At 42.9% G+C, this 16,463-nt stretch overlaps 1 protein-coding gene across 11 annotated transcripts in view; it reads right to left on the minus strand.

Annotated features, from left to right (window-relative positions):
• Positions 1-2,958: 2,958 nt before the first annotated feature.
• LOC147104347 (lysine-specific demethylase 2B-like) overlaps positions 2,959-16,463 on the minus strand; it is a 210,122-nt gene continuing 196,617 nt past the window's right edge. For all 11 annotated transcript variants that reach the window (XM_085961615.1, XM_085961613.1, XM_085961611.1 and 8 more), the window contains 3 exons: positions 9,697-9,858; positions 8,104-8,322; positions 2,959-3,944 (listed from right to left, as the gene is read on the minus strand). In XM_085961615.1, the coding sequence (XP_085817741.1) occupies positions 3,763-3,944; positions 8,104-8,322; positions 9,697-9,858 (563 nt within the window). In that variant the 3' untranslated portion in view covers positions 2,959-3,762. The remainder of the gene's footprint in view (positions 3,945-8,103; positions 8,323-9,696; positions 9,859-16,463) is intronic.

Below are 16,463 nucleotides of genomic sequence, written 5' to 3' on the forward strand. Positions count from 1 at the left end.
TGCATGTGTTTTGTGTTATTTCTATATGCAATGATTAAACTGAACATACAGAATCACTAACAACTTAGTGGCAGCATCTTCCTAGAAGGACAGTGCAGCTTTTTCAAGATGTGAATGGCTTCAGTGTCCAGTAGGGGTAAGTTTTAGCACAGTCTCTGCCAACTGCTGCCAGACTAACAGGTGAGCGAGCCCTCATCACTGAGATGGAGGAAAAACCGCTTGCAGGAAAGGAAGCAACTAAAGGGTGTGGCCGGCATTATGTGGAGGGAGTGTCACACCTCTCCCCTCCACAAAAGCAGACTGGTGCTGGAAGAAGCACAATGACATGCGTACAACGGGATTTGCCCTCCCCCACACTGATCAGCCTTACTTCCTAAATGGAATGACAAGTTATCATGTACAGTGCACTGTGGTTCAAAGACTCTCCAACTTGTTTGTGGATGTCCCATCATAAGCCTTGCATGCATGTAGCCCCATACAATTTAATCATCTCCTGTGCCAGGCTCTGTACAGCACTAACGTACATTATTACATCAGCTGTATACTGCAGTTTGGGAGATGATAGTCTTTAGATGTTTGTCTTTACCTAATGCTGTGAATCTTGGGATAGGAAAAAAAAAGTTAATACTAAGAGCAGGGGAGGTACTCTATCCTAGCTATCAATAACAATGAAAACAATGGGCTAAGGTGCAAAGCAGTACAACACGTGCCATAGCAATTTAACCAACCAAACTGCCACTGAACTGCAGAACTGTCACTGTCTATCTCCGGATGGTGCAATATCTCCTTCATTCCTTTCTGGAAGTGCAGACTGTAGTTCTGGAGGATACAGTTGAATGTGCCCGAATACTGGCTTTCAGCATCAGGCAGGAACCAGCAGAATTGCTGTCTCACTGATCATTTTCAGACCTGAACCTGGGCCCAGTAGGAAGGGCACGGCTGAAGTTTACTGCCATCGGGCTGCTGCTTCTCATAATAGCGGCATAGGTCAGGCATCTATCTAGCTCGCAGTAGCAGAGCCCAAGAGCACACAAGAGGCAGTCACATTAGAGATGCTGCCCACAGCAGGTCCTTCACAGGACTCTCTCATGGGATAAGGGTCACCTTAGGCCCAAGAGCCTTTAATACCAATCCAGCTACCTCCCATGACATTGGCCCGCAGATGGCACCTAGAAAGAGCACGAAGCTGGAGCACGGGAAAGCATTGCAGTGAATGTGAAGTTAGTAATCATAGGAAAACATGCCGATGTTTACACTGACTTTTCACTCTAGTATGATTTAAGTTGGCATGAAGGCTGGTGAGATGCAGCAATTGAAGTTTTCAAAAGGGAGAGCTTTTAATCTTAGGAGAATGTATTTGTAATAAGCTGGCGATGAATTTCCCTTGCAATTATCACAAAAGAATCCTCGAGTCCTGCATTCCCTATTTCTTAGCCTTCACTGCAGCTAGGCCCACCTCTCAGGATTTCATTTCCATTCCTGTATGAATAGCAAAGTTGTGAAAGGTGCAGTGAGCAACTATCGTCTGAGAGACCTTCTTAGAAACCTACTACAGTGCCCCTTCTGCTCTATTAAAGCAGTACAGGAAACTTTCGCTTAACCAGAGGTTAAATATCGGGAAAGCTCGATCTACCAGCAAAATTCAGGAGCCGTTTCCTATAAGTTTTTTTACTTCTCGTTGCTTTTTTTTTCCAGTCAGGCTCTGCAAGGTCTAGCTGAAGCTGTTGCTTAGCTCAAAAGCTCCGTATGTTTTAAAATTAGTGCTGGTTTGTACGGCACCAGCTTGGTCCCGTCAGTGCCAGATATCAGAAAGTTTCCTGTACAGCCTTCTTTTCAGAACCCCTCTAATCCTCAGTGATGTTAAAGTGGGGTTAATGATTCTTGGAAGTGGCGGTCATGCAGAAGCTATCCTGCTGCTTCACAACAAAAATGTCATAGTAAAACTGACAATTTTGTATGAAAAGACATATATAGCTGGTCACAAACAATTTGAACAATGAGCGAGCGGAGAGGAATCCCTTTCTGTTCAGGAAATTCATCAGTTTCACAGTAGGAGCCTGCAGTGCAACATAGGTGACATCCATTATCCTTTGAATTTGGGGAAAGCAGCAATGTCAGAATTTAATGGCCCCATTATGCAGCTACCTAGGATTCATCCCAAAATGGAAAATTCCCCAGGTTTCTTGGTGATAGTGACATGGTGGATGCAAACCTTAATGGCATTCGGTGACTGGCAGAGCTGCTTGGGAAGTTGATCTAGGCTACAGGTCAGGGTGCAAAATCTGGAACAGGTCATCTAGGACTGACTTCCTGAACTAGGCAAAGCTCCTCACTTATTTCCTCAATAGATTTCCAGGGCTACTGAACATTATTTTTTTTGGGGGGGGCGATGAAGTAAGTTATCCTCATCCTCCCTTGATGCTGCCTCATTCTCCTTTAGTCCCTGCTGCTCTTAATCGAGAATGCATACCCCAGAATTCCCTTAGGGAAACTTACGCTGCTCTATATTATCCTTTACTGTGGATGGGGGTCAAAAATCTCTCATCAGTTTAAATTTAACCTCAATAGCTCCCCAAAGCTTAAAAAAATTCCTAAAATATGCAGGCCACCCTGATCTATGGGCTAAAATTGTCCAGGCTGCTTCAAATTGAGCACTTCCACCAGGCTCCGCTGGTCTGACAAGTCACTAGGCCTCTTAATCGGGCAGAAGTTACACTGAGTGCAACAGGAACAAAATGTTGGGAATTCTGATGTCTTACACTATCCTTCAATTCCATCTCATTTGCATGCATGACGACCTACAACAGACACAAAATAGGGGTGGAAACCATTGTTTTCTCTCAGTGAAAATGCTCATTTCCAGTTGGAGAAAGTGTGTTAAAAGTTTTTTTGTTAAGTGTTGTACAACACTTGGAATATTGTTACCCTGTGAATCCAACAATAGTTCAGTACACAGCATTCGAGACAAAAGTTTTATACAAATTCAGCAATGACAAAATGGCAACAGCAAATGGTGGAAAACCAACATCTTGTCACTTTACAGTATTATTACTGCTGCTTGCCTTAAAGGCATGCAATGATGGCACATACAAACATCACAAAGATCATTCCACATGAAACATGTGGAACTGTACAGAGATTAAACCACAAGTAACAAATAGGGAAATCTGAAATAAATTGGAATTCAATTGTATAAGTAATAATGTTACCATTGGAATTATTGAAATTTCCACACTATCAATAAAGTAATTTCTGTACAAAAATATTTCTGCATAATGTATGATGTGTAGAGTGTAACAAAACAACAATATTTATAACACGGTCAAAATGATCCCAATGTGTGGTCAGATAAGTCTATAAGATACCTCTCTTGGTTTAAGACTGCATTTTTTAAAAAAAGAACTGAAATTAAAATTTACAATGCACATGCTTTAGTTGTAAAACGTGCACGAAAATGTTAGTTTTATCACTTTCTCGCCACATATGTTTATACCTACCAAGTGCAAACACTTGCGCATTAGTGTCCTTTTATACATTATTAAAATTTCAGAAATAAATTTGAATTTCGGAGTGATTTTCACACGTAGAAACATTTTTGTTAGGGTAAACAGCTTCTGTTACTATCAAGTTTCTGTCCTCTCCACAGTTCATCCTTGTCCTTTTGTCTGGTGCCAATAACATGAAGCAGAAGCTCGGCGTAATTAAATCTCAGAAGAAATTAAACGTCCTTTGTTATGGTGCCCAGTTTCTCTTTTTGTTTAGTTAACTAAGTTTTTGTAACAGTTTCTCCTCTGACAGACTGAATTGAACGCTAACGGACATCTCTGCTATGAACTGTTCGCAACCTTCTTTTGTTACCTGCTTGCAGTAACGGAGATCTATTCGACAGATGTTGCCACAACGTTTGAAATAGGTTAGGCACTGGTCAGTGACTTTATTGCAAACTGAAGAAAAAGGATATTGTGCATTTTAGGTACGGCAAGGATTTACATGCATTTCTCAACTACACTTAAAATGCCATGTTCAGTTTTCTGAACATGCCATAAAGCAAGATATACTTGAATTAGAAAGGATACAGAAAAAAGTAATGAAACTAATCCCAAATGTAATGGGGTAAGCTATAAGAAAAGATTAGACAAGTTTAAGTATTCAAGACTAGAAAATGGTTAAAGTAATACTGTTGAATAATACAAAATGCTAAATGATATTGTTACATCAAACTCAAATTATTACTTCAAAGTATTCCAAGAAAGTAGGACCAAAGAACATAAATGTAAATTAGTAAAATGTAATTCGAAACATATAAGGGGGAAAACTTACTGAGAATCACAAATATTTGGAGTAATCTACCAGTAAAGTAATAGAAGCAAAACAATGTAGGTAAAATGTGTTAACTCATTAAATGGAAGAAACCTAATTAACTTTTGATTGTAATATTTTTTCCTTAGTTTCTTTCAGTTTTGTAATGTTAACTACAGTTTAGTCCCATTGAAATTATTGGCCTCAGCAGGTTAGGGAAGGCAAAAGGAGGAACCAGTACGTGTTCCCACTCCCAATTGCTATCTAGTGACCATATACTGGAAAGTGTGGGTGTGGACAGAATTGGGCTCAGCTGTGATGCTCTCCAGGGTAGAATAGTCTGTCAAAAGTCACTGTTAGGCTTACTCAAAAAAAAAGTTCCCGGATGCGAGCATTCGCAAGGCCACATTTATTTCCAATCCATAGTTGCCGTGAGAAGGTGGTGGTGGGCCTTCTCCTTAAACTTCTGTATTCCTTGTGGTAATGATGCTCCCACAGTGGCATTAGGTAGAAAATTCCAGGATACTGACCCAGTGAAAATGAAGGAATGGCAATATTATGTCCAAGTCAGGATGTTGTGTGACTTGGTGCTCTCAGGACATTGCTGCTCATGTCCTCCTCAGTGGTAGAGGTTGCAGGGGAGGGATGTGCTGGTGAAGTAACCTTGGTGAGTTGCTGCAGTGTATATTGTACATATTGGAGTCACAATGTGGAGGAGTGGATATTGAGTAAAGTGGCACACGAGCCAATAAAGCGAATGGCTCCATCTTGGATGGTGTTGAGTTTCTTTGGAGTGTGGCTGCAGCTATACTCATTCAGTTAAGAGGCGAGTAAACCACACACTCCTGATAAGAACGTTGCAGATGGTGAAGAAGCTTCAGGAAGTGAGCCATTCCTCTCAGAGTATCCAGTTGCTGCCCGGCTCTTGTAGCTATGTTGCAGATATGGCTGGTCCAGTTAAGCTTCTGGTCATTAGTGACCCCCAAGATGTTGATGGTGCAGGAGTTGGTAATGGTAGTGCCAGTGAAGGTCAGGGAGAAATAGCTGAGCTTTTATTTGATGGGCAAGGTTGTTAACCTGGCACTGTGTGTTGCAAATGTATCTGTCACTTGTCAGCCAAGCCTGGATGTTATCCAGGTCCTGCTGTAAGCTGGCATAGGCTGCCTAATTATCAGAGGAGTTATGATCACAGTCCCTAAACATTATGATGGTGGGAAGGTCATTGATCAAGCAGCTGAAGATGGCTGGGTTAATTGGGTGAAGTATCTAAGAGCTACCAGTGCTTATAGAACTGTGCCCCATTAAGAGTTTTCAAAGTTGGGAAAATTGATCCTTATTGCATAACTTGCTTTTTGTGCGGTGTGTGAATTCATAATCATAATCAACTTTATTGTCATTGTTAGTGCACAAGTGCAGTACAACGAAATGTAGGCTTGCGGCTCCCGAGAGTGTACATTTAGATTAAGACATTTAAACATTCAACATTCATTTGGCTTGTAATACATTAACATAAACATACCCATAATAAAGTGCATTGGCAGATGTGCAGGCTTTAGAGTTTATTTGTGGAGTTCAGTAGGATGACAGCCCTGGGAAAGAAGCTGTTCCTAAATCTGGTCGTTCGGGTGCGAATGTATCTGTAGCGTCTCCCAGATGGCAGGAGGGCGAACAGACTGTGGCTGGGGTGGGTAGGGTCTTTGATGATGGTCCGTGACCTCCGTAAACAGCGTTTCTGGTATATGTGCTCTATGGTCGGTAGCCGGGTGCCGGTAATGCGTTGGGCAGTTTTGACTACCCGCTGCAGGGCTTTCCGGTCATAGTAGCTACAGCTGCCATACCATACTGTGATACAGTTCGTCAGGATGCTCTCTATTGTGCAGCGGTAAAAGTTAGAGAGGATCAGGGGTGACAGGTTACATCCCTTCAGCCTCCTTAGGAAATATAGGCGCTGCTGGGCCTTCTTCACCAGAGAGGAGGTATTGAGGGACCAGGAGAGGTCTTCCGTGATGTGGACTCCGAGGAACTTAAAGCTGTCCACCCTTTCCACCACAGCCCCATGGATGTGGATGGGGGGTGTGACTTCCGCCTTTAGACTTCCTGAAGTCCACAATGATTTCTTTGGTTTTCTTGATGTTAAGGGCCAGGTTGTTATCGGCGCACCACTTCACGAGATGCTGGACCTCCTCCCTGTAGGCTGACTCATCGTTGTTGGTGATCTGGCCTACTACCATGGTATCATCCGCAAACTTGATGATGGTGTTGGAACCATGAACAGCCACACAGTCGTGGGTGAAGAGGGAGTAGAGGAGGGGGCTCAGCACACATCCCTGTGGGGGCCCCCGTGTTCAGGGTCAGGAGGGGGTGCGGGGAGGTGTGGTTACCTAATTTGACAGACTGGGGTCTGTTAGGAAGTCCAGGGTCCAGTTGCAGAGGGAAGTGTTCAGGCCAAGAGTGTGGAGTTTGGTGGCCAGCTTGTTGGGGACGATAGTGTTGAATGCTGAGCTGTAGTCTATGAACAGCATTCTGATGTAGGTCTCTTTACCATCTAAGTGATTCAGTGTAGAGCAGTTGTGATTGCATCCTCCGTTGATCTGTTTGCACGATAGGCAAACTGGTGTTGGTCAAGAGAGGCGGGAACACTGGCTTTGATGTGAGCCAGGACCAGTCTCTCGAAACACTTCATTATGATGGGTGTGAGTGCAACAGGTCGATAGTCGTTCAGGCACGTCACAGCCGTTTGCTTTGGCACAGGAATAATGGTAGCGGTCTTGAAGCATGTAGGGACTACTGCCTGGGCCAATGACAGATTGAAGATAGCGGTGAAGACATCAGCTAGCTGATCAGCACATTCCTTGAGTACCCGTCCAGGGATGCTATCCGGTCCAGCAGCCTTTCGTGTGTTCACTCCGCGTAGAACACCCCTTACGTCGGAGGTTGACAGAGTGAGCACCTGGTCTTCCGGGGGTGGCAAGGCTTTGGTAGCCGGCTCCCTGTTGTCCCTGTCGAAGCAAGTGTAGAAGTTGTTAAGCTCCTCCGGAAGGGAGGCATTGCTAACCAGGGGGCTGGTGTTTTTGCTCTTGTAGTCAGTGATGGACTGGATGCCTTGCCACATGCGCCGGGGGTCCGAGTTGTTGTGGAAATGATCCTCTATCCGCAGTGTCTGTTTCCTTTTGGCAGTCCTGATACCCTTTTTTAGGTTGGTCCTAGCTGCACTGTAAGCCGCCGCGTCGCCAGATTTAAATGCTGCGTCGCGTGCTTTCAACAGCGAGCGGACCTCTCCGTTCATCCAGGGTTTCTGGTTGGGGTATGTCCTGATATTTTTATGGGTCGTGACGACCTCGACGCAACTGTTAATGTAGAATAGCACTGTGGATGCGTATTCCTCGATGTCATTATGGGCAAACATGCCCCAATCAGTGCGTTCAAAGCAATCCTGAAGCTCCGAGACTGCCCCCTCTGGCCATACTTTCACTGATCTCACTGATGTTCTCACTCTTTTGATGAGCGGTTTGTATGCCGGGGCTAGAAACAGGGAGAGGTGGTCAGACTTCCCAAGGTGGGGGCAGGGAATGGTCTTATGGGCATCTACAATGCTCGTGTAGACTTGATCCAGTGTGTTCTCCCCTCTTATAGCTAGATAGAAGTTTTTTTTACTTTATATTTTCCTAGTACCTGTACCATAAAATCTCAAAGTTCTATTTTCTAAATTGTGTACCACAATCACTCAAATGATTTGCAAAGCAATTAACACTGACTTTCGTCAATTTCAGTTTAAATAACGTGCATCAAATGCATACTTCTCACCTGATAGATTGATTTCTGTTAGGGAATCCCTTGTTGTGGTGCCAACTGCTGTTAATAGGTTAATTGACTGGTCTGTCAGATGGTTGCAGTAACTAAGGTCCAGTTTGGATAGCATTGGCATGTGCCTAATAATAAGCCGGAGTGTTGCATCTGTAATGTCCAGTCCAGCCAGACGAAGGTCTGTCACATTTCGTAGCTTGCTGCGATTGTCAATCTGACCTTTAAGGCAACAAGACATTTTTTAACATACTGGATTCTGGCGGTTATATATATAGTTCATATAATTGTACTAACCACTATTAGCATTTGTAGCAATACTTCTCTATTATTAAAAAAAATGCACTGTTGATTCCTTATTAAAGGGATAGTCCAGGAGCCAGAAAATGTCATTTGCTAAAATTAAAGATTAGTTTTCATCTTCTCTATTTTAGATCCATTAGATTGTATTCCACAACCAGCTATCAGGATGACTGTTCAGCATTCACTTATAGAGTGCAAGTGTTCTAAAATAATGCATGCGTTCTGACATTAGAGCTTGCTGAAGAAAAAAATTAATGACAAGTAAAATGATAGCCCACTGAGAGGGGACATACTGTAGTAACATGGTTTTATTTTGAAGTCAGTGCTCAACACAGCACTGATATTTTGTGCCTGTTGTGTTATTTAAGAACACCACAGCACTCAAATAAGTGCTAGAAAGTGGTGGTGTTGTAAAGCATGGCAGCATATGGGTTATAATCTGCAGATCAATTGAATTTTTAACTGCAAATTGTGAGAGCCTTCTGTGATTGATGGCAGAAAACAAGCCCCCCTAAAAGCGAAGCCAAGTTTTAACATGGATATCTTGGTTGATGGCAGGTCCAAGTTAAAACACGTTTCTGGCTAATAGCCTACAAATACCACCTGATACATTTTGCAAACCAGCTGCTCATGCAGTGGAATTGATTAGAATGTGGCTAGCTCTGATGGCGGTCAGAAAATCATCAAAGCTTGCCATCAATGTTATAATGTATCCTTTCCTCATATACATGGATAGCAGATGGAAAATCTTTTTAACTTGTTTGGGGTTAAGCTACCTTAAATCGCGGTATTTGGAAGACAAAAATGAGAAAATTTACATGAAACAGACCAGTTAAATACTGTTTACGTCGCTGCTTACTAACTTACAGCATTATATACTATTTGAATTACTAAATTACAGTCTTCATCACGGTGTTGCCGTGGCTTTAGCCACAGGTGACAGCTGCTCAGTTGCAGTTCAACTGCCTGGCTGTCTGCTCTGCAGCACAGATACCTCGGTTAGATGACCAAAGATGAGGGACAATTTGCAAAGGAATTTCTTTATCTGTTTAGTGTATGGGTAATTTTAAAGGCTGAAATGAAGCTACCTCCAAGTAAAACTTGCGTTTCATTTGAAACAAAAGTGAATTTAATTTATGAGTTTATTTGCTCAAACTGGAGTAAGTCACGTGGTGACATCACTATTTTACTGTGATGTGTAATTAATGAGTCTTAATTAACCAACACAAAAGACTAGATGACAAGATACAACACACCACCTTGAAACACAGTGGGTGTAAAAAGATTTCCTACCTGGTCGGTTGTCAGTTGGAGGTGAAAGCAAATCTCTCGTTTGAGCATCTTTTAATCCTTCCACCCATCTGAGATCCATGGTTCTCAGCAAGGGACAACTAGAGCTGCAAAGTGCAGAGATTGCTGCCCAGGAACAGCCAGAAACAATCAAGTCCTTCAGACCTAAACAGGAGAAGACAAACAAAGTTGAACATATCGGCTGTACTATGTCTGCATTTGAAAGTGCTAAATGGCCATGTTCAAGAAGTGAATTTAATATAAATTCTAAGAAGATGATTTGTAAACGATAAACACAGGAATCACAAAACACAAGACAAGAACCACCACATTCAACAACCACCAAAGTCACTGCTTTATTAATGCAAAGGAGTTAACTTTGAACAGTGTGCTCGTGTACTGGTATTATACTAATTAAAATGTTAAGACTATCGGAGAGATGAATCATAAAACCCCAACAAATCAGAGTAATAGATGCTCTGATGTCGCAGCCCTTTGATGGCTTGTTGGTGATCAGTAAACTGCTGCTGAAAAATCCACTGCCTCATGCTGATACTCTGTGCTAGTTAGTGCAAGCAGCATGGAGTGCCTTTTGAGAGTTTGGGTAAGTGAGAGAGTTCTTTAAGGGTTATTTCTCTTTGGAGTGGTGCAAATTGTTAGTGGCAATTGCCAGTAGTTTCTTGCCAGTAGTTTCTTAATAAGATTACTTAAGCAGTTTAAGTAAAGGGGAAAAGTTAAATATTTGGGATTCTGTTGGTCTAAGAAGAGTAAAACAAGGTAACACTGCAGTAGGAGTTAATTGGCAGGCAGTAAAAACCAGTTCTCTAAACAATTGACCAGGGTGACTCATTTGGCTACAAACAGTATAAAAAGACCAGTGTTAGTGCTAGCAGCAGAGTGTGCCTTTTGAGAGTTTGGGTAAGTGAGAGAGTTAGGATAAGTGGGGTACTGTTTTTGTTTCGTTTTTGTCTTGTTTTTCCTGCCAGTCTCAGGATTAGCAGACATCGCGGAGGCGGGGCAGCGAGGCGAGGCCCAGTCGAGGCAGCCGGGAGTCGAGTCGGAGCAGCGAGGCGAGGCAGCCTAAACAGGCTCCACAAGCAACATTCCAAAGGGAGGTCAGAATTCAAAAGTGACATCACAGCCAAGCTGGTAGGTGACTGGCTGGTTGGTGAGTACTTTTCCTTCCCCTTTAAACCTTTATAAGTTGGTAAGTTCAATTAAATAGAGGTGTGATATTCATCATCTAGAATCGGGGCAGAGGGTATTTAAAAATAGTAATAAATTTAATTAATTACATAGAATGGCAGAGCAGGTGATGTGTTACTGCTGCAATATGTGGGAGCTGGTGGACACCATTGATGTTCACGGTGATCACATTTGCAGTAAGTGTTGGCTGCTCGAGGAACTCCGGCTCCGTGTTGATGAGCTGGAGTCCGAGCTTCAAACACTGCGACACATCAGGGAGGGGGAGAGTTACCTGGACTCTGTTCCAGGAAGTAGTCACACCAATTAGATTAACTAATTCAGATGTATTCCGTGGTCAGGGACAGGAGGGTGTGACTATGAGTGAGGCAGGTACGGGGATCCAGGAGGTAGTGTTGGAGGAGCCGCAGCCCTTGCTCTTGTCCAACAGGTTCGAGGCTCTTACTCCCTGTGAGGACAGGAACGGGGACTGCAGGGAGGATGAGCAACCTGGCCACAGCACCGTGGAACAAGGGGCCATTCAAGTGGGGGGAGTAAAAAGAAATGTTGTAGTGGTAGGGGATAGTATCATTAGGGGGATAGATAGGGTTCTTTGCAGCCGAGAGCGAGAGTCCCGAAGGCTGTGTTACCTGCCCGGTGCCAGGGTTAAGGACATCTCCTCTGGGCTGGAGAGAAACGGAGTGGGAGGGGGAGGATCCAGTTGTCGTGGTCCATGTTGGTACCAACGACATAGATAGGACAAGGAAAGAGGTTCTGCTGAGGGAGTATGAGCAGCTAGGGGCCAAATTAAAAAGCAGAACCACAAGGGTAATAATCTCTGGATTACTACCTGAGCCACGAGCAAATTTGGCTAGGGTAAATAAAATCAGAGAGTTAAATGCGTGGCTCAAAGGCTGGTGTGGGAGAAATGGGTTTTGCTTCTTGGGACACTGGCACCAGTACCGGGACGGGAGAGAGCTGTTCCGTTGGGACGGACTTCACTTGGCCAGTGCTGGGACTAGAATCCTGGTGAATCGAATAACTAGGGCTGTAGAGAGGGCTTTAAACTAATTAGTGGGGGGGAGGTTTCAAGAGAGCGAAAAATAAAAATGTCAGCGGAGAAGGCAATAGAGCAAGGTAGCAGTGGGGGAATTAAAAACCAGAGCGTGTCAGGAAGGGACAGAATGTATAAAGATAAAGGTAGAGTAATAAAGGGGGTAAAAGCAGGAATAAATTGTCACAAAACATATTTAAAAGTTCTTTATCTGAATGCACGCAGCATTCGTAACAAAATAGACAAGTTGACGGTACAAATAACTACACATGAGTATGATCTGCTGGCCATTACAGAAACATGGCTGCAAGGTGACCATGACTGGGAACTAAACATCCAGGGGTATTTGACAATGTGGAAGGACAGACAGGAAGGAAAGGGAGGTGGGGTGGCTATGTTAATCAAGGATGGAATCACTGCAATAGTAAGAAATGATATTGGGTCAAAGGATCAGGATAGTGAAACAGTTTGGGTGGAGATAAGGAATAATAAGGGGAAAAAGTCACTAGTGGGCGTAGTCTATAGGCCTCCTAACAGTTGCAACTCTGTTGGTCGGAGTATAAATCAGGAAATAGTTGGGGCTTGTAATAAGGGAACAGCTATAATCATGGGGGATTTTAACTTTCATACTGACTGGACAAATCAAATTGGGCAGGGCAGCCTTGAGGAAGAGTTCATAGAGTATATTAGGGACGGGTTCCTTGAGCAGTATGTAACTGAACCAACCAGGGGGCAGGCAATCTTAGATCTGGTCCTGTGTAATGAGACAGGATTAATAAAAAATGTCCTAGTAAAGGATCCCCTTGGAATGCGTGACCATAACATGGTTGAATTCCAAATTCAGTTGGAGGGTGAGAGAGTTGGATCTCAAACCAGCGTACTAAGCTTAAATAAAGGAGACTATGAAGGTATGAGAGCAGAGTTGACTAAAGTGGACTAGGAAAATAGATTAAAGTGTAAGACAGTACATGAGCAGTGTACATGAGCATTCAAGGAGATATTTCACAACTTAAGAAAAATACATTCCAGTGAGGAAAAAGGGGCGTAAAAGAAAAGACAGCCATCCGTGGCTAAGTAAAGTAATAAAGGATAGTATCCGACTGAAAACAAGGGCATATAAAGTAGCCAAATCTAGTGGGAGGATAGAAGATTGGGAAGCATTTAAAAGCCAGCAAAGAATAACTAAAAGATTAATTAAGAAAGGGAAGATAGATTATGAAAGTAAACTAGCAAAAAATATAAAAACAGATAGCAAGAGTTTCTACAGTTATATAAAAATAAAAAGGGTGGCTAAAGTGAATGTTGGTCCCTTAGAGGATGAGACTGGGAAATTAGTGGTGGGGAACATGGAGATGGCAAAAACGCTGAACAAATATTTTGTATCAGTCTTTACAGTAGAGGACACAAAAAATATCTCAACACTGGACAAACAGGGGGCTATGGGGGGGGAGGAGCTAAACACAATTAAAATCACTAAGGAGATAATGGGACTAAAGGCGGATAAATCCCCTGGACCTGATGGCTTACATTCTAGGGTCTTGAGAGAAGTAGCGGTAGGGATTGTGGATGCATTGGTAGTAATTTTCCAAAACTCCCTGGATTCAGGAAAGGTCCCAGCAGATTGGAAAACTGCTAATGTAACACCCTTATTTAAAAAGGAAGGCATTCAAAAGGCTGGAAACTATAGACCAGTTAGCCTAACATCTGTGGTTGGTAAAATGTTGGAGTCCATTATTAAGGAAGCAGTAACAGGACATTTGGATAAGCATAATTTAATTGGACAGAGTCAGCATGGTTTTACGAAGGGGAAGTCATGTTTGACAAATTTGCTCGAATTCTTTGAGGACGTAACAAACAGGGTGGATAAAGGGGAACCAGTGGATGTGGTGTATTTGGACTTCCAAAAGGCATTTGACAAGGTGCCACACAAAAGATTACTGCACAAGATAAAAAATCACGGGATTGGGGGCAATATACTGGCATGGGTGGAAGATTGGCTATCTAACAGAAAATAGAGTTGGGATAAATGGTTCATTCTCGGGTTGGCAATCAGTAACTAGTGGTGTTCCGCAGGGGTCAGTGCTGGGACCCCAACTCTTTACAATCTATATTAACGATTTGGAGGAAGGGACCGAGTGCAACTTATCCAAGTTTGCCGATGATACAAAGATGGGACGGAAAGCAGTGAGTGAGGAGGACATAAAAAACCTGCAAAAGGACATAGACAGGCTAAGTGAGAGGGCATAAATTTGGCAGATGGAATATAATGTTGGAAAGTGTGAGGTTATGCACTTTGGCAGAAAAAATCAAAGAGCAAGTTATTATCTAAATGGAGAGAAACTGCAAAGTGCTACAGTACAAAGGGATCTGGGGGTCCTGGTGCATGAAACACAGAAGGTTAGTATGCAGGTACAGCAGGTGATCAGGAAGGCCAATGGAATCTTGGCTTTTATTGCAAGGGGGATGGAGTATAAAAGCAGGGAAGTCTTGCTGCAGTTATACAGGGTACTGGTGAGGCCACACCTGGAATACTGCGTACAGTTTTGGTTTCCATATTTAAAAGATATACTTGCTCTCGAGGCAGTTCAGAGAAGGTTCACTCGGTTGATTCCAGAGATGAGGGGGTTGACTTATGAGGAAAGGTTGAGTAGGTTGGGTCTCTACTCATTGGAATTCAGAAGAATGAGAGGTGATCTTATCAAAACATAAGATTGTGAGGGGGCTTGATCGGGTGGATTCGGTGAGGATGTTTCCACTGATGGGTGAGACTAGAACTAGGGGGCATAATCTTAGAATAAGAGGCTGCCCTTTCAAAACTGAGATGAGGAGAAACTTCTTCACTCAGAGGGTAGTAAATCTATGGAATTTGCTACCCCAGAGAGCTGTGGAAGCTGCGACATTAAATAAATTTAAAACGGAGATAGACAGTTTCCTAGCTGATAAGGGAATTAGGGGTTACGGGGAGAGGGCAGGGAAGTGGACGTGAGTCTAAGTTCGGATCAGCCATGATCCTATTGAATGGCGGAGCAGGCCCGAGGGGCCGTATGGCCTACTCCTGCTTCTTATATTTCAGGATTCGGATATGATAAATGGAACTAATGTGAAATAACTTATGTACAAAATGGGGAAAAATACTCGTCATCAGGTGAAGAGAAATGCTATTGCTGATCAGCCTCAGACAACACATTGCTCGATTCCTTGTTGGGTGACAACTGTCTCAATTTTGAATCCTTTGCTTCATGCAGGGCTTTACAGCTTTAATCTTTCTGCACCTACTGGCAGAAATAGCAACTTGGATGATTTTTCCTTTATCTCTGTATCAGATGTCATTCAGGATAATTCTGATACACTTACCTGCACTGCTTCTAACAATGTGTATTTTCCCAGTTGATCAGAGTAAGAAGAAAAAAAAGGCCAAAGTTTGATTTTTATGGTAGATACAAAAAGGCTGCCGTTTCCCCACTTGAAATTCAGATATGCACTGATTTAAAAATAACAGAGAAGCTGGCTTTACTTCACCACAGAAATCACAGAAACCCCACAGTGCAGATAGAGGCCATTTCGGCCCATTGAGCCTGCACCGACACATATCCCACCCGATCCCCGTAACCCCTACACCAACACATATCCCACCCTATCCCTGTAACCCCACGTATTTAATCCCCCTAACACTAAGGGTCAATTTATCATAGCCAATCAACCTAACCCGCACATCTTTTGGACTTCTGGGCTGTTATAAACCGAAACATGCCTCAGTGTCACTCATGCCATCTCAGCAGAAACACATTTTTTTTTATAAAGGAGAAGTACATCTAATATGTAAAACTTAATGCAATTGGTCCGCACAGTGTGATTCAGGAGTATTTGCGTGATCTTATTGATGAATGAGATTACTGAGAATTTAGGAGAGGTGGCTTCAGAAACTACTGCAACATTTGTACAACAACGACTTGCATTTATATAGCGCCTTTAACGTAAAATGTTCCAAGGCACTTCACAGGAAGGTAATCAGAACATAAGGCAGTAAAGATGTTGGAGATAGAACGGGATTTGGGCATTCTAGTGAATACATCCTTAAAAAGGTACATGTGCAATGCTGTGTAGTGATAGCTAGAACAAATGGGGTGTTGGGGTGTATCCATAGGACAATTGAGTACAAGACGAGGCATACTGTTTTGTCATTGCACAAGATCTTAAGTCAGGCCGCACTTGGAATACTGTGTCCAGTTTTGGTCTCCTCACATGGTGGGTGATACTGAGGCTTTGGAAAGGGTGCAGAGGAGGTCCACTAGACTAATTCCCAGTGTAAAGCATCTTATTTATCAAGAGTTGGGACTCTATAGCTTAGAGAAGCGTAGACTTAGGAGGGATCCGATTGAGGTTTATGAGATATTGAAGGGAATAAATTGTGTTTCAGCTGACAGTTTATTTCAATTAAATAGGTTAGGCAGGACGAGGGGTCACAAATTTAAGTTATCTAGGTTAGATGTCAGGAGGTGGTTCTTTTCCCAGAGAACAGTGGACCTCTGGAACA

Source organism: Somniosus microcephalus, chromosome 19 (genome assembly GCF_052327205.1).
Source record: "Somniosus microcephalus isolate GS21.2 chromosome 19, FLI_Smic_1.0, whole genome shotgun sequence".
In the NCBI taxonomy this organism is placed as follows: Eukaryota; Metazoa; Chordata; class Chondrichthyes; order Squaliformes; family Somniosidae; genus Somniosus; species Somniosus microcephalus.